We start from the raw sequence: 27344 nt of genomic DNA, 5'->3' as shown, positions 1-27344 counted from the left end.
TGGAAGAGTGATGGATGGATACTTTTTTGGGTTGAAGTTTGGCGGGTCGCGTGCTGGAGCTGCTCAAGCTTGGAACTTTTTTTTTATTGCCGAATCAGAAAGGGCGACGTTGAATGGGCGGTTTCTGGCCAATGGGGTCGACGTGGTTACCGAGAGACTTACATACGTTTAGCGACTAGCTCTCGGAACGATGTAAGTCAAGTCTTGACCTCGACCTTGAATTCAACACCGGGCTCAAATATTGAATATCTCGAACTTGACTGTAAACAACCCTCTAAAGGGGCCGTAAACGTCACCTCATTGTGGTCTAACCTCGTAAGACGAGTGCGTCTTTCCGAACCCTCTTCAGTGGGCCATGAAGACACCCCAGACGTCCCCAGCATCCCTGAGCCGGAACCTGTCATGCCCAGCTCTGAGCTTCTGGCCAATGGGAGCCTACCAATGGCGTCCCGGCTAATCCCGCCCTTCTTTTTCGCTGCGCCGGCGCTGGTACCTGAGGTGCTGCACGCCGCAGCGGCACCGCAGAAACGACGTAACGAAGGGACTGGGGGGCGAGCTCTTCCCAGACAGTTACCTTGCCTGAGAGCACCGACCGCATCGGACTTGGTCTACGCCATTCTCCATCCCATCACCACATTTCCACAACAACAACCTACCTAAGCCCTTGACAACAGCTACGCACGCAGCTCGACCAATTGCCTCTGTCGCATCCAACCAACCTCACCTCCTGCGTGAACAACTCCCGCCTTTCGGCTGCTCGAACAGCTGCCGCCCCAGACGAAAACGCAAAGATGGCCTCCCGCCTCGTCACCCGCGCGATCCCCCGCGTCTCCGGCCTCCCCCTCCGCGCCGCCCGCTCTTTCCAGACCTCCTCGCCCCTGCGCGACGCCGTCGCCGCCCCTCTCCCGGCTCGGAAACCCGTCGGTGCTTTCCGCGGAGGGTACGTCTCACTAGCCCCCCCTCCCTGCCCGCCCATTATCCCAGCAGTCGTCTAGCCTTTCCAGCACGCGCTCAATCGGGGGGTGGTCTCGTGAGGTCCTCTTGGCGGGCATGGATGGCTGCTGGTTTCAGTCTTGTGCCGAGGGAAAATGGAGCACACAGCTAACCCACGGTTGCAACAGTCTCTTCGGTTTCTTCCTCGGCACCTCCCTCACTGGCGCCGGCGTCTACTCCTACATCCTCAAGGAATACAAGACCTCGAACGACCTCCTGTCGGAGGATATCTACGTGCGTTACTGCGTTTGACACATCCCTTCCCCAGTTGCCCCTGGGCTTGCCCTCCGTCCATGCTGTCACATTTCTTGCGTTTCTTCCAAGAGCAATGCGGGGGATACCGGTGGTACCTTTTACGTTATAGCAAACCATATTTCCCTTCCTAGCGGACTACCCGTCCAGTGCGCGGCGTGCTTGTTCTCTCCGACACTGTTCCCTCCCTACCGTTTCCTAGACCCCGTCATGTCCTCGGATAGTCAGAAACTACGAGAGCTAACCAGATCCCGGTCCTCCAGGCACTCCAGGCTGCCGTCCAGCGCCTCAGCAACTACGTCCAAGCATTGGAGGAGAAGATGGACGCCCTTGAGCGCAAGAGGAAGTGAACGGTCGTCGTCCCGACCAGGAGAGCGACAGGATGTAACTTAGGAGCGAGGGAGATGCCGTGGTAATGCGCGGGAGAACATGTGAGGGCGAACAGTACAAAAAAGAAAACCACAGCACAGCACAATGGTCACGACCGGTTCTCAAGCAAAACCATCAAATTCGTGAGGTACTTTGATCCGCAAAGCCGGATGCTCTGCGTCAGACATGCGGATGGATAATGGGCCTAGGTTGAGAGAAGGGCAGCAATGCATACCCCCCGCGATCGAGTCTCGTACGTTCATCATCGGTCCCCCAGACCTGGGTATCCGTGTGCCTTGCAAAAACTGGCCCGAGCTCGCGAAGCTCGGTCAATCTGGGGCGAAGGGGGGCATGCCGCTTAACCGTCTGCAAGACCATCCACGCGAGAATCCTTGCGCCCCTTCTAGAGCAGACAAGTCCTTTTGGGGGAGAAGACATCTGGCTAGCTTGGGAAACGGGTCTTCCAATCGCCCTGTAACATGCGGAAACCCATTTCATCCGGGCGATGGATGGTCCGGTACACTTAACCACGCAGCTTGCTACGAGACGGGTTTTGCCCGCGACGACCGTCTGTAGCGAACGATCCGAACAATCAGCCGCGCGCGCGCGAGGGGGACAGAAGCTGACGCACACGTTTTATAGTCTGCCACAAGCATCTACAGTGGCCCGCACGACAGGAAACGCGTGCGAGTACTATCGGGTGTGTTTGTGTTTCGAGTCGAGTCATAACGAGAACTACGAACGCTGGCACCCAGGACTCCGGTTCGGGACGACCATGACGCCGCTTCCCGGCGGAACAGTGTCGGAGCCGACGATGCCTTTGGCTTCTCGAGCCCCCGTTTGAGCGCTCGTGAAGTCCACCAATTCGGGCCACGACGGCGAAAAGCCGTGGGGGGAAGGGCGGCAGCGAGCGGGCTTTTAATGGGGTCCAGCTTCTTCTTCACACACTTCCCAGACGCTCGGTACCGTACGTACAGATGGGCTGACCGACTGGGCTCACCAAGGGCGGAAAACCCTCAATGGACCATGATAAGCGGTCAACGGTTTCGGTCCAGGGGGACCTCGACACCCGGGACGTTTTCCAATCGTCCCAAAAATCACCTTTCTTATTTTTATCCTTATTTTTTGGGTCACTCTTCAACATCAGTTTTCCTTACACCCCTACCAGGGCCAGGGCCAGTGTGTATGTGCGTGTTGGGGGGGGGGGGGGGGGGGGGGGTGTGACCTTTGGCTGGGGCTTTTCTCGGCCGAGTTTCAACAGCTGTCGTTGGGGGCCTGAACCGCACCTTCGAACGAAACATGTTCGTGACGTTGCCCTTTCCTCGGTGCTATCTCCAGGCCCGAGCCGCATTTGCTGTTGCTGACAACATCGTCTGCTCCGGTTGGGCGGGGTCTCTGGGCCAAGGGGAATGAATGATACACTCGCAGGGGACTGCGGCTCTCGTCGGTCAGTAAGGTAGACCAGGCATCTATTGCTTGGGCACTCTTGGGTAGCGCCAGTAGCAGTGAACGAACACCCGTGCCGACTGGCCCTCTGGGCATAATCTTCGGTGGACACAGTGAACGTGTCGGTATGTGCCCAAGATCTTGTGCCGTCGACCTCGTAAAAGCTAGCAGCGGTGCCTCAGCAGCAGGACTGGCGATATGGTCAATGTGTTCAGAACTCGGGTGGCCACACGGATTCAACGTTTATGGGGGGCCCATCAACGAGAAGCCTATTGCAGTGTCGGTGAAGGTATTCACACGGGCGAAACTTGACAGGTAAAGCCCCAAAGGTAAAATATGAACAATCGTTATTAAGGTAGACACATAACAAACGCACTAGTGGTATAGGTGGTTTATGGAAAAGGACAGATTCTCCTCCCATGTAGCCCGGAACGCCGCTCCTCGTCAAGTCATCAAAGGCATATACGCCCTCCCCTATTCACCTCCTGCCCTTAGCAAAGGCCTCGACCTTGCCCATGAGGCTTTTCAACCCCACGCCTCTCTCGCAGTTGCTCTCCAGCCAGACCTCCATCTTCTCCCGGACGCTACGCATGCTCTTGAGTACCGGCATACGTGCGCCATCCTCAGCGGCAACGTAAGACCCGGGGTTGAGAAGTATATCGAAGCACTCGCCCCAGATCTCCGTCTGCCAGTAGCGCTTCAGACTCTCGCGGACGCGGTACTTGCGTCCGGCGCCGATGCCGCCCTGATCGCAGCGCACCGTCTCGATGTACTTGCCAAAGAGAAGGCAGTGCACGATACCGGCGAGGCCGTGGTAGTCGATCTGCCACGTCCACGGACGACCCTCGCGCATCTCGGCGCAGTCCTGCGCGCTGGTCTTCCAGTCTGCGATGAAGCCGACGTCCGCCTCGAAGTTGCGCATGTCGATGCCGCGGCCGAAGTCGATGAGGGTCACGCCCCGGGCGTGCCAACCGCCAGTCCCATCGGCGCTGTACTGCGACGACAGCGGCTGGTCGCCGGAGCCGCTGTCCAAGCGGAGGAGACAGTTGTCCACCTTGAGGTCGCCATGGAGGACGCTGCGGGCATGCAGGGCCTCAACGGTACGGAATAGCTCGATAGTGAAGAACATGGCCAGCTGCTCGTCCATAACGGCGGATGGCTCGGCGCGGAAGAAGTTGACGACGTCGAGAAGGCTCCCGTGAGGGTGGTAGGGAAGGAAGAGGAAGCCTTCATCCTTGTAGAGATGGAACTCGTGGGCGTACGAGATGGAGGCAGCAGCGCGGTGCTGAGGACCCAGACGTATGTGGGCAAGACGCATCATGTGGAACTCCCACGGCGTCGGGGGAAGTTCCATCTTAAGCGCCTCCAAGGGGCTACGGTGATTGACGGCAAATGCACCCTTGCCCATGACCACAACGCCATCCTCGTCCTCTTCCTCCTGGTCGGCAGACGAGTTCTCGACAAGGTAGACAGGGGCAAAAGCACCTGCGCCGAGCTCCTTCCGGATGGTGTATTGGGTATCGACGTCGGGGAACTCGATGGCGACCAAAGCACATGCGTTGCTCATCCTGTCCGAGCCACCTTTGGCCGCCTTTGTCATGGCTCTGGCAAACTTACGAATATCATTGCCCTTCTCGTACTTCTCGTCTCTGTGGTCGTAGAATCCGGGGTACGAGCCCAACGAGGGCTGCATCTTGGCGAGGATCTCGCTTCTCACGGACTCGTCGACCGGGTTGCATTGCAACTCCTTGATGATGGGGCCCTTGAAAGGTTCCGGCTTCGCCGAGGCAGATTTCGCCTTGCCGAGGAGAGGCTGGGCAATCTTCACTGGCCGAACTTCACTCAGAACCTCTCTCAAAGGGCTGCTCCCGGGCTCCTCCATGTAAGGCTCTTCCTCGTCAATGGTAGACTCCATATCGTCGCGGCACGGGGTCTCGTATTTCGCCTTGCGTTCTGTAAACGCAAGCGAAGATTCAGTTCTCTCCGTGATCGGTGTCATGAAGGGGAGTCGGTTGTTAGCCATCTCGACCGGGTCCCTATACGGCCTTGTTCTGGGCTCATAATCCTCTGGTGGTATCGGGACGAACATGGTTTTGGTTCTGGGCGGGTAGTCTTCGTCTTCCTGGTCCTCATCCTCCTCATCCTCTTCGTCTCCAGACTGGCCGTCGTACTGGGCTTCTGTTTGCTCCTCAGAAACAGGACCCGTCTGCTCGGCGTAATTCGGGTCCATTAAATCAGAAACTTGGGTGTTGTCAATGTCGGGCTGTGTTGCATCCTCGTTGAGAACCGGAACATGCTTGCGGGTAGAGAAATCGGACCACTCGCTGATGCTCTTCACATCCGAGGTTTCCTCGTCTGCTTCGTCGGCGTCCTCAGCCATGTCCACCTGGCGTGTCATCATGGTGCTTTCTGCGTCAGTTGTGTAGTCGCCGTCCGTCTCAAAGTCGTCGTCATCATCGCTCTCCTCTTCATCCTCCTCTTCTTCTTGAGGGTTAGACTGAATAGGCTGATTGAAAATCTCATAGATTTCGTCAGTTGCAGCTCGAGTGTGAAGTGTCATTGTCGGCTCAGCCGTGTTTCTCTTCTTCAGCTTTGGCCTGGATGGTGAGTCCAGATTGGCTTTGACTACAGGTTTGTTAACAACGATAAGGTGCGTATGGCGCAGCGCCATTAACTTACTGACTTGGGTCTCGTTGACCTCCATGACCTTCTTCTTTTTACTTCTGCCCTCCTTCTTGTTAATAATGGCGCCATTCTCATCCATCATGACAATTTCTGTATGGACAACCAGTCTCTCCTGCACCTTCTGACCGAGGTCATCGACGATGGAAGGCTCCGCATCCATCACCTCAGGCGCAGCCTCCTCTGTCAGTGGCTCGTCATTCCAGGATACATCCAGCCAGCCCCGATTCATGGCCCAAACCTCTTCGAAACCGAGCTCCGAGCCGGGTTCCTCAGGTGTAGGGTAAATAGCTTCGAGACTGACAAAGATCTGCTCCTTCTTCCCGCTGACGGGGTTCACAACTATTTGGTTTTTTGATGGCACAAGAGTGATGTGGGACTTGGACATTTGTGCCCGCGATGATCGCGATTGCTGTCGCGATTTTGATTGCAACTGAGACTGAAATACAAAAACGCCATAAAGCCATACATTAGTCCTATAATCATCAACATCTGGGCAATGGGAGGCTTAAGCGAAAGTGGTGCTTACCGTATCCCTGAAGATGGCCATCTTCGGAGCAGTGCTCTTCTTTCCTCCCGCCTTCAACGTCTCTCCCGCCCACGGCTTGGGCTCCATCACGTTCTCCTTCTTCCGGTCGCTCAACGAGCCGATGTTGTCCCATCCCTTGGATGTGGGCCCACGCGAGGCCAGTGCCGGTGGCGCGGAGTCAGTGTCTGAAAAGATGGACATCTTGGCCTTACCCGGCTTGGGCGCGGCACCGCCGACACCTTGGCTGGGGCGAGGCGCCTGGGGATCCGCCGTAGCAGCCGCGCGAGCAGCGGCAAAGGGGTCAACCTTGGCAGCCAGGGCAGGCCGAACGGTAGGTAGTGCTGGTGATGAAGGCGCCTCGGCTGCGTCTGGCTGTTGGGCGAGCCTCTGCTCAAATTCCTTGAACTTGCGAATCAAGCGCTGGACGGGTCTCGCTTCCCGCTCGATACCAAGCTTGTAAACCTCCTCCGCCTGGTTCCATCTGCCTGCACCTTCGAGCCATGCTGCGTACTCTTCGTAGAAAAGGGCTAGTGTCTCTCCGATATTGTGGCGCGACAGGAAGAGGAATGTCTCCCGAGGCGAGTCAGAGAAGAACTGGATGTACAGCACCCACATCTTGAGATATCTAGGGTCGTTCTTGTATTGCGATGAACCGATAAATGTCTTGGTCGCGCGCTCTAGTAGGGTGTGAAGTTGAGACTGCGGTGTGGCTTGCGCCGATGGGTATGCATCGAGGGTCCAGCGCACATAGCGGTCGAAGATATCGAGAGGGTCGTCCGACTCGGAAATGTTGCGTATTTCCTCCTCGTACTCGGCTCTGATACAGTCGTTGACATTTTTGGTGTCAGATGGTGTTGGGGTGTCCAATTTGTGCAGAGGAGAGGGCGAAAAGAGTTCGGCCAGCTTTTTGGCAGAGCGTCCGCTCGGCAGCGCTTGAATGTTTTCTTTTTGCGCTTCGATCACGTCGAAGTTGATAAGGTCGTCAGAGGCTGCCATGGTTAGTATTGTTGCGGCGATTCGCCGTCGCGTCTCCAGGTAAAGAGTTGCTGGAGTTTGTGCGTCGGGTTTGTCGATGTCTAGATTGGTATGAAGCAACTTCTAGACCGAAGTTCAGTGTTGTGGTCTGGTGTTGACTACCTATTGATAACGGATAACAAGTTAATCAGGGGAGGGGTGTGGGTCGTTGTCAGAGCAACCCAGCACTCGCTTATGTAATGAAATGGGGTCTCTCAGAACCATCATGACTCGTTGACATATAGTGTTAATGCCCAACGAACTTGCTGGATCTTCCGAAAACACTGCAAATTAAAGCCGAAACGACCAGTCAGTAAGAATGAAAGGAGAGTCAATAAAAAGGAGAATGATGAAGGCAAGGTCTGCTAGATCCGTTAAAATGTCTATGTGAAGTTGCCGTTGAAGATCCGGGATGGGCGTGCTGCGTCGAATCACGTGACATCAGACCATGAATCAACACACATACGATCACTTAAATAGCATGATGGGTCTTCTTCCGCAAGCCATGTACCCTTACATATAAGAAATCTGACCAATCTCAGGTCTCCTTTCTAAGAGCTTATATGGCTTTCAGGTGATCTCAACTCCATTGCCACTAATAAGATTCTCGGATGACTTGATGACATGTATAGCTCTTGGCATAATTCGGGGGCACCAAACAGACTGTGGATATGCGCCGAGAAATGCATACCTACGCCTTTGGTCTCCTCTGTCATCTTGCGACAAGGTAGTGGAAACTCAACTGTATCGACCTGAAGGGGCAGGCCCGGATTGAAGCTGTGGTTCGGCAGCTATCCGAATGGGCGCACATTCTCTATAGTGTCGTTGAGAATCTATTCATAAGATTGCGGTTTTGACGACGAGCTTTGGATAAGATTCTTGGCGGAAGTGAGCAAAATAGCGATTCAAAGTGTATGTCTGTATTGGTGGGTGCTTCAAGGTGGCAGAGAGTGCGCGAGATGAGATACTGATACAAGGTAGGTAACATATCTCGATCGCTGGGTCACTTCAGCTAAGGGAAAATAAAGAGACGCGCCCTATTAAAACCCATCCAGAGTGAGAATGAAGAAGAATGCACGTACCAAAGCAGTTGTATGGTGATTTTTGACATTAACGACTTGGCAATCAAAATCAAAAGCGGCATGTCATGTCCTGTTGTCAGCTGATACACTTGACCATAGTCTGTACGGCAAAAATGAAGTACGTCTGGCGTTTGATGAAGAATGACTCCAAGTATGCTTAGATGTACTTGAGATGGAACGTAAATGTTTAGATATTATGGACCATTTGTAAAGAAAACGACAGTACTGCCTTAAGTTTAGCCTGGGAATAGATTGCATCTTTCCTCGTTCTCCCCCGCCATATCAGTAGTAGTAAGATTACTACAGGCTGAGAATTCATGCCTCCGATTATGCTCAGGAGTTGGGTGCTCACAGCCGTCTTTGATAGAATCTAAGATAACGTTTGCCTGTATCTTCCGTAGCTCAAAGATTCGCTTCGACAACAACCAACAAGCACTGCTTCATGATTTTTAATATTCACGGCCATGAGACAAACCAGATTGGGAACCGATAAGAGATGACAAAACCCTCTATCCTTATTTTAGGTCTATCAAGTAATCCTTCATAACCGCTTAATTTATAATTCTATTCCATCTTCGCACGCTCATGAAAATACAAAAAAGAAATGCTTGCGTTAAACCAAATCCAACAACACATTGCTTCCCCAATGCCGTTCAGTCGACGTACTTGGGAAGGGTTGCCATCACGCCGTCCTTAGAAATCAGCTCCATAGCCTTGGTGACTTCGTTGATGAAGCGTTCGTCGCCTCGCAAGTCGTCACCGAACAGCACCTTGACGCTAAGGAGGTGACGGGGGTCGTTACCGCCGGCCTTCGCTAGGGCCTGTAGCTCCTCCCGCATCGGGTCGTCGACCTCGAAGGCGTTGCCCGCGTCGTCGACGCCGTTGAGGTAGAGGAACCAAGCACCGGCGACAAAAGACAGACGACGCAAGGGGCCCGTCGTCCAGATCTGCTCAGCAATGGAAGGCATGATAAACTGAGGGATCTTGCCCGAGGCGCCCAGGGCAACACGAGGGATTCCGTCCATGATGGTGGGGTTGGAGAAACGTTCCATGAGGGTGTTGCAGTACTGATCGATGTCGACGCCGTCGATCTCGGGCAGCAGGGGCTTGACCTCCTGCTGCATCATCTGCCAGATGAACTTGCGGTAGGTAGGATGCTCCATGACCTCATGGACGTACTTGAAGCCGGCAAGCTGTCCCGGGTAGGCCATGGCGGAGTGGCTGGCGTTGAGCAGACGGAGCTTGTGCTTCTCAAACTGCTCGACCTCGTGCACGCCCTTGACGACCTGCACGCCGACCTTCTCAAAAGGCGGGCGGCCGTCGCAGAACTTGTCCTCGATAACCCACTGCATGAAGGGCTCGGTGACAACAGGCCACGCGTCCTCAATGCCAAAGTTGTCGGACAACGATTTGATGTCGTTCTGGGACGTGCTGGGGGTAATGCGGTCCACCATGGCGTTGGGGAAAGCACCCTCCTCGGCGATCCACTTGGCGATCTCGGGGTTGCGGAGGCGCGCAAACGACTCGAGCATGTGACGGGTGATGGAGCCGTTCTTCTGCATGTTGTCACAGGACATGACGGTGAAGGGCTTCAGGCCCTGCGCGTGGCGCCTAGCCATCGCGGCATAGAGAAAGCCAAAGGTGCTGATGGGAGCGTTCTCGTTGGCCAGATCGTGCTGGATGTCGGGGTGCTCAGACTGCAACTCGTGGGTGTTCTCGTTGTAGTAGTAGCCGCTCTCGGTAATGGTCAGGGACACAATGTGCGTGTCGGGGTGAGCCATCTTGGCAATAACGGCCTCGCGGTCGTCCGGCGCGTAGAGGAACGAGTTGATGCTGCCGACGACATTGGCGAAGCTGCCCTTGGCAGAGCGCTCAATGACGGTATACAGATGGTCCTGAGCGACCAGGACGTCGCGCATAGCGGCATCGTTGGGTCGCAGACCGACACCGCAGATGGCCCAGTTGCGCTGCTCATGCTTTTGCATCAACTGGTCGATGTAGACGGCCAGATGAGCTCTGTGGAAGCCGCCCACGCCGACGTGGACGATACCCTCCTTCACGCCATTGCGGTCGTAGGAAGGGGTTTTCACCTTCAGCTCTCCCTGCTGCGAAGAAATCAAAGATAGGTTGTTGCTGTTGAGCTTGAGGGATTCCGTGCTGTGAGGCATTCTAATCACTATGAAAGGCTAGATGGGAAATGTCGTGCTGGGCAAGGTCAGGAGAAGCTGTGAGTTGAATGATCACAAACGCAGCTCACCGCCGGTTACCCCTGACGGCCGTCCTTTTAAGATGGGCCGGGTTAAGTTCGGTCAAAGAGATTTCGGAGCACGTACCACGTTGTTGAGAATTTCCAAGCCTTGATGGATCCATATTTCAGGTTCCCCTGTGTTGGTGGTGGCGGAGGAGGGTCCCCTTTTTTTGGATAAACTGGGGCCCCGGTGGCGGTTCCCTGGGTTCCGGCCAGCCGGCCAGACCTTGGACTGGGACAAGAGGCGGTCTAGCTTACCAACGAACTTGTTGTGGAGTTTGCCGCATCGGAAAGCGACGAAAGGACATAAATAGACATGGGTGAAGGCAAATAAGGTCTGGGCGCTTGGCACTCGGCAAGTTGAACAAGGCGAGCAAGGCGGGGAACTCCACGCAGTGACCCGTTGAAAAGAAAGAAAATTGGAAAAAAAAATTGAAAAGAAACTTCAAGATCTTGCTCAATGGCAAATCACGGCGTGTCTGTGAAATGAGTGCCCGGAGCCAAATGGCTGATGATCTGAGCGTCTTTTTTATTGTTGAGAAAGACGGCTAAGCGTGCTCGAGACACTCAATAGAAATAGAGTTTTCTTTTTAGGGACCATGTCTGATAGTCCCAAAAGACTATTGGCCGATATCGCAAGTGAGTGGTCACGCGGCACACGCAACTCGGTAGGACCACATAAAAGTCTAGGACAGCACTCGTATTCCCACATCTCGAAACGCGAACGTTTCTTGGGGGCGTTCGAGTTTGATCGCCCTCTCAGAAGGCAAGCACGCGTCTATTTATGTTGAGTTGTCTGGGAACACGATTGTCAATAGTATTACACTAGGTGTTTGGTAAAAAATCAATCAAAATGAGCGAGACCAATATATGCATATATACGCTTGGTCCCTGGCATTGATTAAAGCGAATCTGGTCTTATCTGATTTGACCAAGGTTCAAGAATAGCCGAGATCAATCTTGGCAGTTTCCATACGTTTGTCCTACAGCTTAAATTGAGGCGCCAGACATTACTGGACCTGAAAAATGCATTTCGTTGAAGACCTGAGATATAATATGTCACGATAACCTCATGTATTTCCACTGTCTGTAACAGCTCTGTCAGGTGCTGTTGCACGTGACGTTTCACATTCACTTGCCTATATATAGGACCTTACTTTCGTTACTTCTATTTACTTAGAACCAAGCCTTTTAGACCTCAATTCCCATATGCCCTGCTGTGTGCTCTAACTCGTGACATAATAACTGATGCTGACGCTGAACCGCAGTCAAATTGCTGCAACTACGACCAGTATATTATCACGACAACAATGTAAATGTAATGAAGACATCGTATCTATCACTCAAAAAAATATTGCATCGCAAAGTCAATAGCGGCCATTTCTGGGCCGGTCATGAAATAAGAGAAGGCCTCGGTCTACGATGGTATGCGTTAGTACGAAAGTGAACTAGAAGCCGTTGAAGACCGTTGCCCGATGTCTCAACGTCTACGCCAATCACAGTGCAACTACTGCCATGAAAAGGATGAGCCTGAATGGATAGCTTTGATGTCTCAGCAAGATAAATGAAAGGGAGTTTTGCTCTCTGAAGCAAGTGGACAGCCACTTGCGTCACTCTTCATCAATGCAGCTTGGGGGATCACCTGGTGCAATTCAGTTCCCTCGGTCTACAATCTTTCTATCAAAATCAGTTTTCCAACAGGTTGAGCATAGGACGACGAATGATTACGAGGCCGAAGGAAGTTGGTTTACAGTATCCCGAATCATAACGCTGTCCCTCAGCGTCGCTCTCCGGATCATCTAAGCGCGTCCATGTATTCATGACATCAATAACTAGAACGTGTATGCGGTCGGTCGGACTCAATTAGTGAACATAGCAACTTCATGATTCCCGTCTATTCAAACATTGAGCAAAGCCAAAAATGGTCTGTGGTCCTCAAAGTAGTAAGCTTCTGCTCGACTTGGTTGGCGTTCAAGCGATTTCAACGAAAAACGGTGTCGGCGGCTTTTCTTTCACTGAAATGTCTGCTAGGCTGATGTAACTGACGTGGCGGTTGAAACGGACGATCGGGATGTCGTTGCGTTGTCATGTCTTGATGCATTTCGTCCAGCAGCTGACCAATGAGACACAACATTATCAACTCCATTTGGGCTGGTTCATATTAGTTGTTATTGCTGTAACCCGAAATTGTCTCAAGACTACAGCCTAAAAGGAACACTGCCTCTTTGGTACTTACATGAGAATGGCGCCATTCGCCTACATCCGCCGAAGGCTTGGCCCTCTTCTCTCTCTTGGTTCTCTTACATTTCTTCTTCTACAGTCTGCACAGCAATTGGTGTCTCCCTACGACGCCTCACCTTTGCCAACGCAGCAGCATTGCACAATAATCTATTCAAAAAAATGTAGAAACAATGCTATGAAATTCTCCACATGGATTCTGCTCCCGGACTCCCCTTCTTCATAGTTCTTATGCGACTTTGACACCGCATGCCACGAGTTAGAGCACACAGCAGAGCATATAAGAACAGGATCAAGAAAGGCGTATGCCTATGAAAGTAGAGATCTAAAGGAAAGGTCCTTTATATAGGCAAGTTATGCGAGTAATGAGTAAAACGCCGCGTGATATAACACATGATGATCCACCTGATAGGTGCTATGTGCAGCTATCGTGACACCACATTTGTTAAATAACATGTTGCGTGGAGACATCTGCTTCTGCAGTTAGAGCATGCGAGTATCATACGTGCCGAGGGGAAGATGAAAATTCTCAACAAAGACTGCATTGCAAAGCCGATTTCAGCGACACAATGTGGGCTCGCCGGGTGAGCTCTGGTTAAGGCTGCCACTGGAAATGCAAGGAAGCTTACCTTGATGGGTATCAGGCAGCCGGAACATCTCGCATGCCCCTACTGTCATTGTTCCTATCTTCCGAGACGATGTAATTAGATACTGTATTGTCAACCGAGTTGCTCAGATAGCGAAGATATCTGAGTTTAATTTGCAAATGACCTTCGCAGATTCTTTGATATCATTAGTGTGTCTGTTCCGATCAACCCACTGCGTCCATATGAACGAATTGAAAACCGTTGACCACGTCCTGTATACGGGTCCATCCATCAATCTCTTGGTTCCATCCACACGTAGCAGACCATGAGGTGAGAGGCAGTGGTCTTCCCTCGAGTCTTCGTAGAATATCAGCCTCTCGGCGCGCCCCCATCTGCGTATGCTCGGCACACTCTACGTGCATGTGGCCGGCACAGCTGGAATCTGCCCTGTATGCAACGGTTCACGCTCTAGCTCGACTATAGAGGAAAACATAGGTGGGGTTAGGTGAGAAGGATAGGTTGCAGGACTTTCCAAACATAATGCCTATCCCAAAGAGTCCTACTGACAAGGTCCGACTGATAAGGTCCGACATCGAGCCGCTGCTTTCAGTCTCGCCTGCGTCGTCGTCAAAGGCTTTGTATAGCATCCGTTACCAGAAGCCTACTCGTTAACTGAACAACAATATCCATCCTCGTTGTCACACGCCACGCCTCGATCTCCCTGCATCTCATTCGGCTCAACACGAGCTCACTGTCGGCATGACGGGCCTGGGGCCAGTTACAGACAACGGGATGGCGCCATGAAAACGACCTGAACGCAGTACAATGATCGACACTTCTCGCACTAACGTAAAAAAACATTTCATCCCTCCTAGTGGCGGAGCTTGTTCCTATTCTAAAGCTCTCCTAGCTCAAAGCACACCGGAAGCGGGTGCTCGGCAAACTCGCAACTGTCAATGTCATATCCCACTTGTGAAAACGCGCCAACGTCGAACGGACTAAGCACATACTTGCAATTTACTGATTTTGAGGGGACTCGGAAAGCGTAGGCCTGTTTTCCTCGTTGTGAATCCGGTGAATCTTGCACTTTCAATCGTGATGTCACACTTGGCTTTTTACTCGCTCGAGTCACGCACGTTTTCGGAGCCCCGCTTCTTCGATGAAATGCTCATTGTCCGTGTTTAACTTCCCGTCAACATACTTTGGGCAGGTTGGCATTGGCTTGCACGCTGCGACGTTGTCAGGGTCCATTAGCGATTCGAGAGTAAGCGAGGTTGAGCGCATCATTAGAAGCGCTGCTCATTCGAAAAGAGACTTTGGTCACTTGTGTGGGATCTTCTACTGATTACCTTCCCCTCGTGCTGACCAACTGGGTCGTCGGAGATGAGAGGTAACATAACCACAATGTCCCCTGTCGGACTTGAGCCGTCCATGTGAGCGTCGCTGCCTCCTTTCTACCCCATGTCAATACGTGAGATTCAATAACTATATCAGCAGCCACTAAGGATATATGTTTACAATGCCATTCCTCTAGGTTGTACACTATACTACTGTGTGTTGAGTTGTGTATAGAAGGCCTCCAAGATTATGAATGGTTAAACTGTAAGAGGAAACGCCCATCCAATGATTGGTTCGCTTCATCAATGGTCTAACAGCTTATCATCGCAGCAGGGACTGTCCCGAAAAGATGTGGCAAGCAATCGACGCACCTTAGGCTTTGCGACGTCACGCCCATCGAGTCTGAACGTTCCTTTTGCAAAGAGCCCGACGTCCTCGGACGCGACAAAGTTCATCCCGTCAGCTCTTTGTCAAACAATGAGTACTGAGTGCGTAAACGACATTACTCAGGCAAGGGTCCGAGTTGCCATCTCATCTCATTTTGGCCGGGTCCGTGTGCGCAACGACGTGGGGTGATCCATGGGCGGATTCTCGGCGACACCTGCAGGCTGGAAGCATGGTTTTCTGGCCCGTAGAGGGCTCACCATGGCTCATCCCGATTGGGAATTGGGTGGTATTGCCGTTGCCGGGCGCCGCGATTTGCGCTGTCCCGGTTTGATGAACATGATGCGCGGTGATTTTCCGAGAAAGAAAGAAAAAATTGGGTCGACGGGACCCGACTTCGCCGTTTAGAGAGATCCGACGAGAAACATCAAGAAACGTGACTCTCGTCGACAAAGGCAGAGTCCCCAAGCCCGCATGCTCCCAGCGATCAAATGTTTGCGTTAAGTATGACCAGTAGTAGACCATGCGATGAGCAGAGGCGCAGTTATACGCATCGAGTATCCCTTCTAAACCGGACCCGTGCAATCCCACGTGCGCGCACCAGATGGTAAAGGACTAGTGCAGAGACGACAGGAACGACAGGATATATGGGCCGGCGTCGAGCACTGCCTTTGAAGATGAGTCCGGCCCGGAGGGGCGTCGCCAACGCGCGGAGTCGAGGCAAAAGCATCCGCAAGCGAGAGCCAAAAGCGCTCGAGCACGCCGGACCGTGATACTTGGAAAGGAGGAGAAAGATTTTGAACAAAAAAAGTTTCTTCCAGATGAAGCAAGAAAAAAAGCAAAAACGAGATCGCAAACAAAGGGCAAGGAGTGATGGCGAGGATTTCGTATGGGTCAAACGCTGGCCAGAATCCAGAATGCAAGCTTGTTTCACAGTCGTGCGATGACGACGTACGTTTGGTGCGAACTTGCAGCGGTGCTGGACCCTGCGTCCCCCTTCCTCCCCCTTTCGCCGGGGCAGCTCGGAGACTTTGTAAGCAGATGCATCCCATCCCCTCCTCTCCCATCCCATACCAACCGTCTGACCGATGACACTAGCATCTCCGCCGCGACATGGCAGCTTCCGCCGTTTTAGGCATTTAAACTAATAATTATCCTTAACCCAGTGCCTTTTTGCCCAACACCAGTCTTGCAGGACGTATCGGATGAGCTGTAACCGGATCTCTTTTCCAACCTTCTGTGTGCCCTTTTATCCATCAGACGTCGATGAAGCTTGTGTAATGCAGATGAGTGAGCATTGGGATGACGGAATGGAGGCCCGCTACGATGCCCTCGCTAGTGGGGGGCTGAGTCTTGCTTCTTCCAGAGACGGCCTTCCGAGTCAGCGAGACGTTCGATGATGGATGGATATGAGCATCAGAACACACGCATCACGTCCCTTCCCCGCCAGCGACGTCAAGAACATCCAAAACGGCCGTGGAGCAGCAGCCTCGGCTTTGAAGACATTCTCGTTGGTCCCTGAAGATGTCTTGGCGTAGACGCGGTTGGGCAGAAGAAAGCCCGTTCAACGAACTCCTGCGCGTTACGAAGTCGTCTCAGAACGTGGCCCGTCTGAACGTTTTGGGCTGTCGGGAAGCGAAAAGGAGAGGAGAGGATGAGCCGTCGGAGGTTCGCCGTCGCCCGATGCATCTGGACGGTGGCGGCTAGACAAGCGAAAAAAGGGGAGGAGCGACCCCAGGCACTTACTTGCCCAACGGTTATGTATATTCGTACCGAGTACCCATACATTACCTACTGTGCTATGCATGGTAGGTAGGCAGGTACGAATACACATGTACATGTACGGATACACCAAGGATTGGTCGTACCAAGGGCCTGAAACGTGGTTGTAGCCCCGTTTTCGTCTGGACTCCTGCCCACCTTTTCGATACATCCCGGCAACACCCAACATCTGATGGGGCATGATATGGGCGACCCGCCGACCACCCTACCGGCCATGCGACCGATCATTACTGTCTAGGTTCCCTACCTATGCACGATCACTACTACTACTCTTTGTCTGTATCCGTACAAATATGCGTACCTCCAAACCCAAAACCGAATCTCCTCCGTACTCTCTGGCCAACCCCACATGCTCTGCCACTCGCCTACTGCCTATATACTACGTACACACAGGCACACAGGACACCTCCGTCTCCACCGATCACTCCACCCTCGCGACGACTTTCGTTCCAGATGATCGTCGGGGCTGTGGAAGGGTATCTGTGCTGGCCCAGAACGCTGCAGGAAACAGAGGCAAGAAGAGCCGCCTACCGTAGTAACGCCCCCTCCTCGCCAGAAAAAACCTGGCATCACATCCCTGGACAAGGCAGGCACACAAACGAGGCACGACTGCCAAGTCTGCACGCTTGGTTCAGGCACGGGCACCGCGTTCATGGGGCTCCCTGGCCTCTACGGCCATCAGCCCTGATTGGACCACTCGCCGTGCTCTTCGTCAACCACACACAAACCGTGTAATGAGCTACGCACGACGTCCACCATCACCCGCCCTGCCCATCCATACCATGTGCATCCGGTACCCCTTGTCGAAACAAGCTCTACCCTGGAAGCGGCTCCCTCTTGTCATCGCCCCAAGAGGAGAGGGCGTGATGTGATGTGATGTGAGGGTCGGCTCGAAATAGGAAAGCAGTGGGGAGAAATCAAAGTAAGCATGTATACCAACTTAATAGACTCGACCTTTCACGCAAAACCCGCAGGCCTCCCTGTGATCTTCCCGTTTGGATCGCTCGCTCATACTTTCCTTCCCGTTCGATTTCCTTGAACTTATTCTCTTCTCCAAATATCACCCAGCCGGTCTGTTTCTTCCATCGAGAGACTCTCCTCTTGTTCGTTTCTCTTCCTTCCAACGGTGCTGGACACATTCTAGACTTCCCTTTCGCCAAACTATACTAATCCAAATTCGACGCTTGCCGATTTTGGTCTTCGACTCTTTTATTTCTTCTTCTTATTCTCTCCCTCTGACTATAGCAATCATGTCTTCTCCCATGAGAGCCTTGATCGCCTCCGCCATGTTGGCCATGGCGAACGCTCAAGGTGTCATTATCAAAGCACAAGGCCCCAGCGGCCCAGCCGGTGCTGGCCTCCTAGGTAAGTCTTTTTTATAAGATGAAGGACGGAATGTCCATTCCCCATAGGAAAACAATAAATCTCACAGGTATTGCGTAGTCGACCCCACAAAGGCAGACGCCAACATCATCAACCTGCAGGAGATTACCCAAAACGTTGTCAACGAGTGCGGCCGCACCATCCTCGCAGGCAACATCGACATTGGCGAGGCGACGGAGGATCAGCTCGGCAACAAGACCGTCACCCAGGTCACCAAGGGCTCCAATGTCGACATCACCATCGCACAAGTCAGCGGCGACGGTGCCGGCCCCTACACGTGCGATCTTGACCCGACCAGCAACTCTATCGGAGCCACTGGCCAGACCAAACTTGCCGTCAAGGAGGCCAAGGCGCAGAACGGTAACATCAAGCTCACTGTCACGATGCCCAAGGACCTGGCTTGCGTAGGAGGTAAGATTTTCAACCCCCCCCCCCCCCCCCCCCCTTGGACCTGATGTCCGTGACCGTTCTGCATGAGCCGACTAACACGGGACCTCAGCCTCCACTGGAAACGTCTGCACTGTCCGCTGCTTCAACTCCAACGCAAAGGGCCCCTTTGGCGGCTGTATCGCCGTCCAGCAGACCGACGTCAAGCCCAAGAAGAACACCCCTGCCAACATCCCAACTCAGCAGACCCTCGATAATGTTCTTACCCAGATCCAGCAAAACACCATCGACCTCCCTGCCGCCGTCCAGGCAAACCAGGACGCCCCCACCCAGAACGACCAGGGCGTTGTCGCCGTCAAGGAAATCCTCGGCAACAACGCCACATTGAAGGCTGCTGGCCCTGCCGAAGGCGGCAACCCCAACAAGGGTAACGGAAACCCCAACAAGGGCAACGGCAAGGGAGGTAACAAGGGAAACGCCGGCGGCAAGAACAACGGTAACGGCGCCGGCGCGGCCGCTGATGGTAACAAGGGCAAAGGCAATGCCCAGGCTGGCGCCAACGGACGTAACGGCCAGGCCCAGCAGAGCAACAAGGGCAACAAGGACAAAAACAACAACGACGACGACAACAACAAAAACAACAAGCGAGAACTCAAGGACACGTTCCGCTCGCGCCGTGCCCGCAGGAACGCCGTTCCCGCCGCCTGAGTCGTCGTTGGGCCGCCCCTTCGAGTGCCACCTCCGGGGGGTCTTCGTCCATCAGCGGCAGCGGGGCTCCCTCCCGAAAGCTATTCAAGTATTGAGCCGTTGAATGCTAGGAGAAAATTGAAGAAAGAGATATTTTAGTTGTTAGTTTAGCGAAAGTATTATATTTGTGAGCCGCATACAAGGGCGCCAGGTGAACCGTGAAAACAGCAATGACCCAAGCAACAAGGAGGTTGTGTTTGGTCTCTCAACGCCCTCCGCGGCAGTCCATGTCCATCGTGCTGTCAAACCTCTTGTCTTCACCAAGAATAAACCAGGACCCCGTTTCGCGGAGAAAACCCCCGAATACACAGAGGCAAGAGCCGGTCAGTCGACCTCACTTTTTTGGAAACCCCTGCTCATCTTGTCGGGCGTGTTTACACGTACACACACTGTGTCGCTGCCACTTTCCCTTCAGATCGGGTTGGAAAAGGGGTTGAAGGGGGAAGGGGTGGAGAACTGCCGTCCGCTCATAGTGGAGGTCCGAATGCGTGTGTATGTGTGTGTGTGTGTGGCGTGTGTGTGGTGTGTTATACCCCTGGGGGAGTAGTACGATGCTTTCCTTTTCGGCCAGGGGGGGGCCAGCCGTCGTTCAGCAATACCTCACGTGTGAAGAAGCAGCAATGGGAGGGACAGAAAGAGACAGAGAGAGAGAGAGCCAGGGGGCGAAGTTTTGTTTGCGCTTAGTATGCTTGCCCCGACATTTTCAAACGCCGGTGCGTCAATGACCGACCGAACTGTCGACACGAGGTTAGCCTCGCTGGCATCCTGAACCCCAACCGGACAAGAGGCGCTGCCGAGGCTCTGCCGTTGCGGCAACCGTCTGCTTATACAATAAGAACCGGCGGACTCGCGCATGGAACCAACCCGCCCAAGCAGCACCACCCTCACGAGGGAAAGCCGGAAATGACACAGGGAACCAGGAACCACCACCACCTCGAATCGACAAGATTAAGTAAGACACACAAAGAGGCGCCGGCCCCCACCCCCCCTATCCCGCTCACAGCTTCGACGCCCTCCCCCCATCCTGCTCCCGGCTCCTCCCCACGAGCTCCCACGCGAACTCGGCCAGCGGGCCCCTCGTCACGGCGAACCGCTTGGCCTGCTCGCTGCTCGCCTGGCCCTGTGCCGCCCGCGCCGCGATCCCCTGGCACACCGCCGCTAGCCGGAACAGGCTGAAGGCCATGCCCCAGTTGAGCTCGGCCGCCGGTTGCCATCCGGCCTCGGACGCGTACCACCCGACGATCTCGTCCGTCGTCGGGAGGCCCGGCGTCGCGCCGGGCCGGAACCCCTCGTTCGCGAAGACGCCTCTGCCGGCGCGCTCGGCGGTGAAGTACGGGTGCAGAAAGTTGCAGAGGTCCGAGAGGGGGTGGCCTACTGTGGACATTTCCCAGCTTTGTGCGCGCGCGGTCCGTCAGTAAGCTCTCACACATATACTCTCTCAACATATTTGGCTCGCCTGCAGGTGGGAGGGGGGAAATAGGTAGAAAAGGAGGGAAAAGAAAAAAAGGGTTGGGGGGGGGGGGGGGATAAACATACTCCAGAATGCCAATGACCCTTGGCTCCGTCTTGTGGAAGACAATGTTGTCAATCTTGTAGTCCCCGTGGATGAGCGTGGCCCTGTCCCGCGGCTGCCGCCCACGGTCCCCGAAGAACCGCACCATCTCTCCAAAGTGAGGAAGGTCGCCAACCCGTTCCCCCGTCTCGCGGTCCACGGCCGCGGCCTGGCTCTCGCAGATGGTTGTCCACGTCTGGATCTGCCGGTTGTAGAAGCCGCTGCTCTTCCCGAACCCCGCGAGCCCGACGTCCCCCGGCACGACGCGGTGTAGCCGCGCCAGCGTCACCGTCGCGGCCCGCCACAGCGCCCTGCGCTCCTCGGGCGACGACGCCTCGGGCATGGTCGGGTCCTCAAAGATGCGCCCGCCCAGGAACTCCATGATATAGAAGGGCGTGCCGACGACCGAGTCGTCCTCGCAGAGGCAGTAGGCCTTCGGGACCGGCACGTCGGTGGGGCCGAGGGCGTCGATGATGCGGTGCTCGCGCTCGACCTTGTGCGCGGCCTTGGAGAGGAGCTTGCCGGGGGGCTTCTTCCGCAGCACGAAGCGGGCACTCTTCGCGTCAGTGAGCTGGTATGTTGGGTTCGACTGGCCGTAGCCGAACTGGAGGGCGTGGGTATCATGTTAGAACAGGCATCGTCAAGCCAACGGCCAAGTGCGCGGTAAGCGAGGGGACGATAGGTGCTCGAAAGCGACGAGGAAGACTACACACCTGCTTGATGTCCAACGGCGTCTTGATCTGTGGCACATGCTTGTTGATGTACCGCTCCAGCGCCTCCTGGTCAATTGGGTGCCGCACGCGACCCGCCATGCTGACCTGCGATGTCTGCTGTCTCAACCTACGTCGGTGATGCTCACTGCTGTTGTCGCCGTTACCCCTTGATGAACTTCCTATGGGGCCTTGTTAGACCCCTTAGATCTCGAACGAGCGTACACTGGACGTCGGCTGGTGCAGTCGGCGGAACAAATGGTTGGTCAAGTACTCGCCGCCAGAGTCCCGGGCGGAGGGTGAATTCCGGGGGAAGGCTTGCTGGGCTAGTCAATCGAGGTCCTTTTTGGTGTCCAGCCTCGGTTCATCCCCTAGCCAGGTTTGAGCCTAGACGCGGGGGCTGAAAAGGGCGCTGGAGGGCTTTATTGTGCAGGGAGATGGCTTGACAGAATTTCCAGCAGAGATGCCGAGGTCCACCGGCCAAAGGTCATGGAGCTGCGAATTGTCTTAGCGGATAAACCACCAAAGCGGGGAACGTAAGCTACCTTACCTACTCCCGGGGGTGAGGGGTTCCCTCCAGGCCCCGGAAACCAGATGGCGGGGGAGCCTGACAGCCGCACCCCATCGAGCCAATGCATTCCGTCCATTGTCCTGGTCTAGGTAATCAGCGTTGCGTCGTCCTTTTTTTGATTTGCTGCTCCAAAGCCACGACTCGTCCCTTGATCGCTAGGAATAGATCCGGCGTTGGCAGGCCAAGGGCCGCGCCGCATGTAGTGCAGACTCCCGTGGTGGTCGAACGCTCGCCCGAATAGCCCGACGACGTCGCGTCCGCGCCTCGTCGAGAGCTCCTCCGTTTCACGCATGTATGGACTTCACAATTACACCAACCGCCCACGGCGAGGCACGGGAATAACAAGTGGTATATAGGTTGCTCAGAGTATCAATAAAAATGAGACAGCCATCAAATCCGTGTTTTTCATCCTCCCCATAAGCACAAGTCCGGTGACGGTTTGCTAGGAACCGTAGTCTATCTCCATACAACAAGGCATAGTCGAAGTGGCGAAAAGGTAGGTAAAATATAAAAGCGTAAACATCATCTTCAATCATTCTCTTATCCCATAATGTCAACTCTCAGCACGCCGATTGCTGGCGGCTGCTCATTTTGGGGTTTTCTTTTCTCTTCGTTTCAACTCCCTGCTGAAGCAAGTATCATAGAATAAAAAAAAAGCCGTTGGTAGCCAGACCGTTTGCCCTTTTCCACAATCTCCGTCGCTGAGGAACACAAAGCAAAAGGCCCCATCCCGACAAAGAATTGTAACACGAAGTGAAAGAAGAAAAAAAAAGAAAAAAACTCATAAACAACAAGGAGAAGGGGGTAATCGAGTAAACACAAGAGGGGTATCCGTCGTTTCGAGTCGTCCATGCATTCTTCCCTCCCATTTCCCTTGCGGCCACCCGTCTAGACGGATGCCATGCTGTTGCCAGTCGATAATGTGTATTAACCGTGAAAACGAAAAGAGCAAAAGATAAAAGAGAACCCATTGCCACTCAGTAGTAATGCGGCAAGGGTTGAGCCTGGCAGCCCGAGAGCGACGAGAGTCCTGTGTGCTGGCCCGCATGTTGCGTATAAAGATAACCGTTCAGAATGATCCGGCCCTTGTAAACACGTCCTCAAAAGCCCCCTTCATCGTGGCTCTCGTCTCCATTATATTTCAGTCTCGGAAGAGTAGAGAGGGTTGCCAGTTGCCTTTGCAGGTTCTCGTGGCTTCATAAGCGCAATGCGCGACAAAAGAAGATCGTAGGGAGGCGGACGAATCAAGAGTCGTCCTCCTCGTCGTCTTCCTCTTCAGGACTCTCGGAGGCCTTCTTGGCCTTCTTGCTGGTGCTCGAGTCGTCGGCCTCTGATTTTCTCTTTGTGCCGGCTTTGGCGTCGGGGCTATCATCGTTGGAAGGCTCGCCAGAGCCGCCGCCCTTCTCACGCTCGATAGCGGCGACCTCCTCGGCAGTTAGGAAACGGCCACCAGGTCCGCGGGGTCGACGCATGGCATGGTTGTGTCTCGACTCGTGGAGGTACGGCTTACGGCCCTTGGAGGTAAGACGGAGCTGCTCTTCAAGCTTTTGACGTGCAACGCGACGCTTCAGGATGCGATGGAACTGCTTGGCGTTGACATAAAGAGGCGATTCCTCAACGCCGCCGGTAGGCATCTCAGGGGATTGCGGGTGAGGCATGGCCTGGGCCTGTGCCATCTGCGGTGGCGCGACGCCAGGCCGACCGCCGACGTGGCTCATCATGCCCTGGGCGTTGGGGACGCCCGGGCTGGTGACTTGACTGAGGCGCCTCTGGCCGGGCAGCTGCGAAACGTTGTTCATCTGAGTAGGCGATCGAGGATCGCGGTTATCCTTCTTAGAGCCGCCCATTCGCGGGGACGTCTGGGACATGCTGGGATCGGATGTCATGTAAGGGTAATTGGATCCCGATGCAGCAGCAGTCGCCGCCATGGCAGCGGCTTGGATTTGAGGCATGGCATAATGCATGCCCTGCTGAGGGACGTTGTACTGTGGCTGGTACATGCTGTGTCCCTGTTGTTGCGAGGGCGATTGTTGTTGAGACAAGATGGGTGACGTCTGTACGCCGTGGGGAGAGGTGATGTTATTGCCGTTGGTGGAGTTCGTGTATCCCGAGTGAGCGTTCTGTTGTTGAGGGTATTGTGCGTATTCCATCATACTGGGAACAAGCTTGTTCGGGAGTCAGTCGAGCTGTGCAATGAAGGCAATGTTTGTCTTCGTCGCGGTTAGGCTCGGAACCAATGGGAATTCGAGTAGCGTATGTAGCTCGGCGATGGGTTTGGCGTTGTTGAAAAAAACGTGACCGCGAATGAAGGGTATCACGGGTACGGGTCGCGAGTGACGAATGAGTAGCGATGAAAGCTGCCTTTGCCGTGAGGGATGAGCTTTAAAATGACTGGGACGGCCCGTCTGTTTGGGTAGAGTTGGGCACACGGGTTGGGAGCCGGCGGTGTCCTAGGGCCCTTTGCCAGTGTATTGGGAGCGTAGGGGGGCAATCTATTGGTGATGCGTGGATGAGCTGGCAGTGGTGTGCGCAAGGCAAGTGGCCGACCACGGCATATGCGGGCTGATGTAGTCGCGGGGCGGGCGAGGTGGGTGGCTTAGCCTGGGGTGAGAAGGGTAGCCACGTGAGGGCTAAGAGTGTGTGGGTTGTTACAGAGGGGAGGGAGGGTAGGCGTGTCGAGGGCTGCCGGTGCTACCGTACGAGGCGGAGGCGAGGCGGCGAAAATTGACTTGTTTCTTGGTCCGGGATGGTCCTAGAGAACGGTCTACCAGCTGCACAGCGGGAAGCGGGTAGGGTAAATCAGCGGTGGTTTGGGGTTTTTTTTTTTTTCTTTGGACGAAATAGGTCGGTGCCTTGATTCCCCAGAAAAGACCGTTTAATTCTATTCCACTTCGCGTCGTGGTATCTGTCCAACCAAGTATGTTAGTTCTTCCGTATATAAGCCAGAGCTCGGGCAGACAGGATGAGTGGGGTTCGCGCCCCTCCCCTGGCGTCTCGGGCCACCACTTGATGCGCTGGCAGACCTCGCATGCATGACGGAATATGCAGAGACAGGCCCACCATGTCAACCAGCCCGGCGACGCTCCCCCTTGTTGCGGTAATGGTGGCGGCGCAGAGGCAGAGAAGCGTCCGAGCTGCTGTGACAGAGCCTGTGCTTTACGCCTCTGGAGGGGACGGGGTGCCTGTACAAGCGCTGCCCTGTGTCGCGAGCGCAAGCCAGACTTGGCTCACTAAGTGCTGCGAGATCTACAGCCCACTGAGGCTGCACATGGGACGCGAGGTGGTTGGTCAATGAGACCCTACCCAACCCCATCGCCGCCGCCGCCGCCGCCTCGATGCCAGTCGCCGAAGGGAGTGCTTCGAGAAGGCATCAAAGGCTTGGTCGGCTGCCGATGTGTTTCCATGGGGGAAGGGGTATGTACGCCATGGCAGCAAAGATTGGGTCGCGTCAGAGGACGGGACAGTAGGTGCTGCAGAGTGACGCCGATGCCCGTAGTTGACAGAGACAAATTGACGTGGACATGGAGAGGGAGGGGGAGGACCGAGGAATGGATGGTTACACTTTGAGGGAAGCGGAAAGCGTATAGGTGGTGTCAAGGTTGGGGACTATGTAACAAGAAAGAAAGCACAACACACGTACCACTGGAGCTGAAGATGGGTGTAATCGCCTGTGAGAGCGAAGTGCCTGAAGGGGGGTATATTATGCGCCCTACTGAAGTCCGTAAGCATGTGTTATTCGTCCCGGTTTCAGACAACGGAGCGCGGGCGCGACGTGTATGAGAGAGGAAGTGGAAAAAAAGAAACCAAGATTGAGAACACTGGAGAAATCCCTAGCGAGATTTCGGTCGTCGTCAAAGTCCAAAGCGGATTTGGGTGGAATCGAATCCCAAGCGCTAAATCCACAGATTGAATAGAACCAAATTGCCAATAGCGTAGTAGATAGACGACAAGAAGCGAAGATGGCGCCCGAGTCCAGGAACAAGGAAGCGCGTGCAAGGCTGGAAAGGAGGGGCGCGAAGGAGCCATGTCAAAAGGGCATGCGAAACATACCTGGTTGGCCAGACTTTTGGCTTTGGAAAATAGGTCTGTAGACTTTTGGGAATGGCTTGTGGTCTAAGTCGAGGAAGCTTTCTGATAGGCTTTCACTCGAGTGTCACGACAGGAGCTTGGAATCGTCTCTGAGAAAGCTTTGACGCGTGTGCGCGCTGAGTGTTTGGCGGAGAGGCAAAGTGCGACGCGGTTGGACGAAGGGCCCTCGCTGTGGTCGCGCGCTGCGATGCGATGCGGAACGGTACGGTGAGCTGCGGTTAAACAGTCAGAGAGGGGAAAATTGCTATTTTCCGCAGGTCGAGTCTATCAGCTGACGGGAGAGATGAGCGATCTGCTGCTGCTGGTGCTGCTTGCTCTTGGCCAATAGACAGATAATGGGTAGGCAAGATGTCGAGGTCGACGATGATAGGGTAAAGGAGCTTGAGGAATTTCCAGCGTCGCGAATAGTCCCGCGAATATTGCTCTCTGGAAGCAGTCGCAGGCCGCGAGTGGTGAATGGTGAACGCGAGTGGTGGTTGGTGGCAGGTTAGGGGAGACGTTGGAGAGGTGAGCGACGAACCTGAGTGGTCGCAAGAAAAAAAAACCGAGCTGATTTGCTGGGTTTTGTGGGAGGGCGGGTTTTTTCTGGCTTTTGGCTCGTTGGATTCGCTGGACCTTTTGCCTTTGACGAACCGGGGCTCTCTGGCACTTTGTACGCCTGTTTCGGAGGGGCGGAGGAGAGGGCAAGAGAAAAAAAAGAGGTGCGTGGATCCTGAAGACGAAAGTGTGAGTGTGTGGCGTCGGCGCAAGATGGGTCGCTGTGCTAGGATATGGGGGGTGAAGAAGCCTGAGGTGCTAGGCAGCCAAGGGGTGTCGCCTTAGAAAAGTCGGGAAGGAGGGTGAGAACAGGCGAGGGACGCACCGGAGTGCGAGAGTCGGGCAGGCAGATAGGCAAAGGCAAGTGAAGGCAGGAGGAGGGAGAAGGAGGGAGAAGGAGGGGAGGGGTGTGTGGCCGGTTGGG

At 54.4% G+C, this 27344-nt stretch overlaps 9 protein-coding genes across 9 annotated transcripts; 2 read left to right on the top strand and 7 right to left on the bottom strand.

The window, feature by feature from the left end:
- Nucleotides 1-598: 598 nt before the first annotated feature.
- Nucleotides 599-1698, top strand: LY79DRAFT_11771 (uncharacterized protein). The gene is made up of 3 exons (XM_060550748.1): nucleotides 599-940; nucleotides 1122-1227; nucleotides 1509-1698. The coding sequence occupies exons 1-3, from the start codon at nucleotides 792-794 to the stop codon at nucleotides 1593-1595; spliced, it is 342 nt and encodes a 113-aa protein (XP_060420727.1). The 5' UTR covers nucleotides 599-791; the 3' UTR covers nucleotides 1596-1698.
- A 1149-nt stretch (nucleotides 1699-2847) lies between these two features.
- LY79DRAFT_532955 (uncharacterized protein) lies at nucleotides 2848-3402 on the bottom strand. Its single transcript, XM_060556330.1, has one exon. It carries the CDS (start codon nucleotides 3154-3156, stop codon nucleotides 2869-2871), a length of 288 nt encoding a protein of 95 aa, XP_060420726.1. The 5' UTR covers nucleotides 3157-3402; the 3' UTR covers nucleotides 2848-2868.
- A 1-nt stretch (nucleotide 3403) lies between these two features.
- LY79DRAFT_595950 (protein kinase BUB1 family protein) lies at nucleotides 3404-7391 on the bottom strand. The gene is made up of 3 exons (XM_060561790.1): nucleotides 6272-7391; nucleotides 5740-6181; nucleotides 3404-5685 (listed from the first exon to the last, which is right to left on the bottom strand). The coding sequence occupies exons 1-3, from the start codon at nucleotides 7265-7267 to the stop codon at nucleotides 3539-3541; spliced, it is 3585 nt and encodes a 1194-aa protein (XP_060420725.1). The 5' UTR covers nucleotides 7268-7391; the 3' UTR covers nucleotides 3404-3538.
- A 1629-nt stretch (nucleotides 7392-9020) lies between these two features.
- Nucleotides 9021-10535, bottom strand: LY79DRAFT_574587 (mannitol dehydrogenase domain-containing protein; the record flags this gene model as incomplete). Its single annotated transcript, XM_060559607.1, has 1 exon — nucleotides 9021-10535. The coding sequence occupies one exon, from the start codon at nucleotides 10533-10535 to the stop codon at nucleotides 9021-9023; it is 1515 nt and encodes a 504-aa protein (XP_060420724.1).
- A 4951-nt stretch (nucleotides 10536-15486) lies between these two features.
- Nucleotides 15487-16426, bottom strand: LY79DRAFT_11647 (uncharacterized protein). The gene has a single exon (XM_060550741.1). It carries the CDS (start codon nucleotides 16232-16234, stop codon nucleotides 15707-15709), a length of 528 nt encoding a protein of 175 aa, XP_060420723.1. The 5' UTR covers nucleotides 16235-16426; the 3' UTR covers nucleotides 15487-15706.
- Nucleotides 16427-18194: 1768 nt separating this feature from the next.
- On the top strand, nucleotides 18195-19422 carry LY79DRAFT_585775 (uncharacterized protein; the record flags this gene model as incomplete). Its single annotated transcript, XM_060560541.1, has 3 exons — nucleotides 18195-18309; nucleotides 18388-18738; nucleotides 18827-19422. 3 exons carry the CDS (start codon nucleotides 18195-18197, stop codon nucleotides 19420-19422), a joined length of 1062 nt encoding a protein of 353 aa, XP_060420722.1.
- A 1036-nt stretch (nucleotides 19423-20458) lies between these two features.
- On the bottom strand, nucleotides 20459-22290 carry LY79DRAFT_645676 (phosphotransferase enzyme family protein; the record flags this gene model as incomplete). The annotated part of the gene is made up of 4 exons (XM_060562446.1): nucleotides 22274-22290; nucleotides 21727-22218; nucleotides 20998-21617; nucleotides 20459-20852 (listed from the first exon to the last, which is right to left on the bottom strand). Exons 2-4 carry the CDS (start codon nucleotides 21823-21825, stop codon nucleotides 20459-20461), a joined length of 1113 nt encoding a protein of 370 aa, XP_060420721.1. The 5' UTR covers nucleotides 21826-22218; nucleotides 22274-22290.
- A 469-nt stretch (nucleotides 22291-22759) lies between these two features.
- On the bottom strand, nucleotides 22760-23402 carry LY79DRAFT_11442 (uncharacterized protein). Its single transcript, XM_060550727.1, has one exon. The coding sequence runs from the start codon at nucleotides 23263-23265 to the stop codon at nucleotides 22933-22935; it is 333 nt and encodes a 110-aa protein (XP_060420720.1). The 5' UTR covers nucleotides 23266-23402; the 3' UTR covers nucleotides 22760-22932.
- Nucleotides 23403-23538: 136 nt separating this feature from the next.
- LY79DRAFT_664555 (CCAAT-binding transcription factor subunit B) lies at nucleotides 23539-24447 on the bottom strand (the record flags this gene model as incomplete). Its single annotated transcript, XM_060562906.1, has 1 exon — nucleotides 23539-24447. One exon carries the CDS (start codon nucleotides 24445-24447, stop codon nucleotides 23539-23541), a length of 909 nt encoding a protein of 302 aa, XP_060420719.1.
- Between the last annotated feature and the right edge of the window lie 2897 nt (nucleotides 24448-27344).

Source organism: Colletotrichum navitas (genome assembly GCF_030913465.1).
Source record: "Colletotrichum navitas strain CBS 125086 chromosome Unknown LY79scaffold_1, whole genome shotgun sequence".
Lineage (NCBI taxonomy): Eukaryota > Fungi > Ascomycota > Sordariomycetes > Glomerellales > Glomerellaceae > Colletotrichum > Colletotrichum navitas.
Note: the sequence above shows the minus strand (reverse complement) of the source record. Positions and strands in the feature narration are given on the sequence as shown.

Coding starts and splice junctions, on each gene's coding strand:
- LY79DRAFT_11771 (XM_060550748.1), top strand. CDS start 792: ATGGCCTCCCGCCTCGTCACCCGCGCGATCCCCCGCGTCTCCGGCCTC. Junction 941..1,121: donor GTCGGTGCTTTCCGCGGAGG/GTACGTCTCACT, acceptor CGGTTGCAACAG/TCTCTTCGGTTTCTTCCTCG. Junction 1,228..1,508: donor TCCTGTCGGAGGATATCTAC/GTGCGTTACTGC, acceptor CCGGTCCTCCAG/GCACTCCAGGCTGCCGTCCA.
- LY79DRAFT_595950 (XM_060561790.1), bottom strand. CDS start 7,267: ATGGCAGCCTCTGACGACCTTATCAACTTCGACGTGATCGAAGCGCAA. Junction 6,182..6,271: donor TGGCCATCTTCAGGGATACG/GTAAGCACCACT, acceptor TTTGTATTTCAG/TCTCAGTTGCAATCAAAATC. Junction 5,686..5,739: donor GGTCAACGAGACCCAAGTCA/GTAAGTTAATGG, acceptor ACAAACCTGTAG/TCAAAGCCAATCTGGACTCA.
- LY79DRAFT_11442 (XM_060550727.1), bottom strand. CDS start 23,265: ATGGGTTCTCTTTTATCTTTTGCTCTTTTCGTTTTCACGGTTAATACA.
- LY79DRAFT_11647 (XM_060550741.1), bottom strand. CDS start 16,234: ATGGGATGGGAGAGGAGGGGATGGGATGCATCTGCTTACAAAGTCTCC.
- LY79DRAFT_532955 (XM_060556330.1), bottom strand. CDS start 3,156: ATGCCCAGAGGGCCAGTCGGCACGGGTGTTCGTTCACTGCTACTGGCG.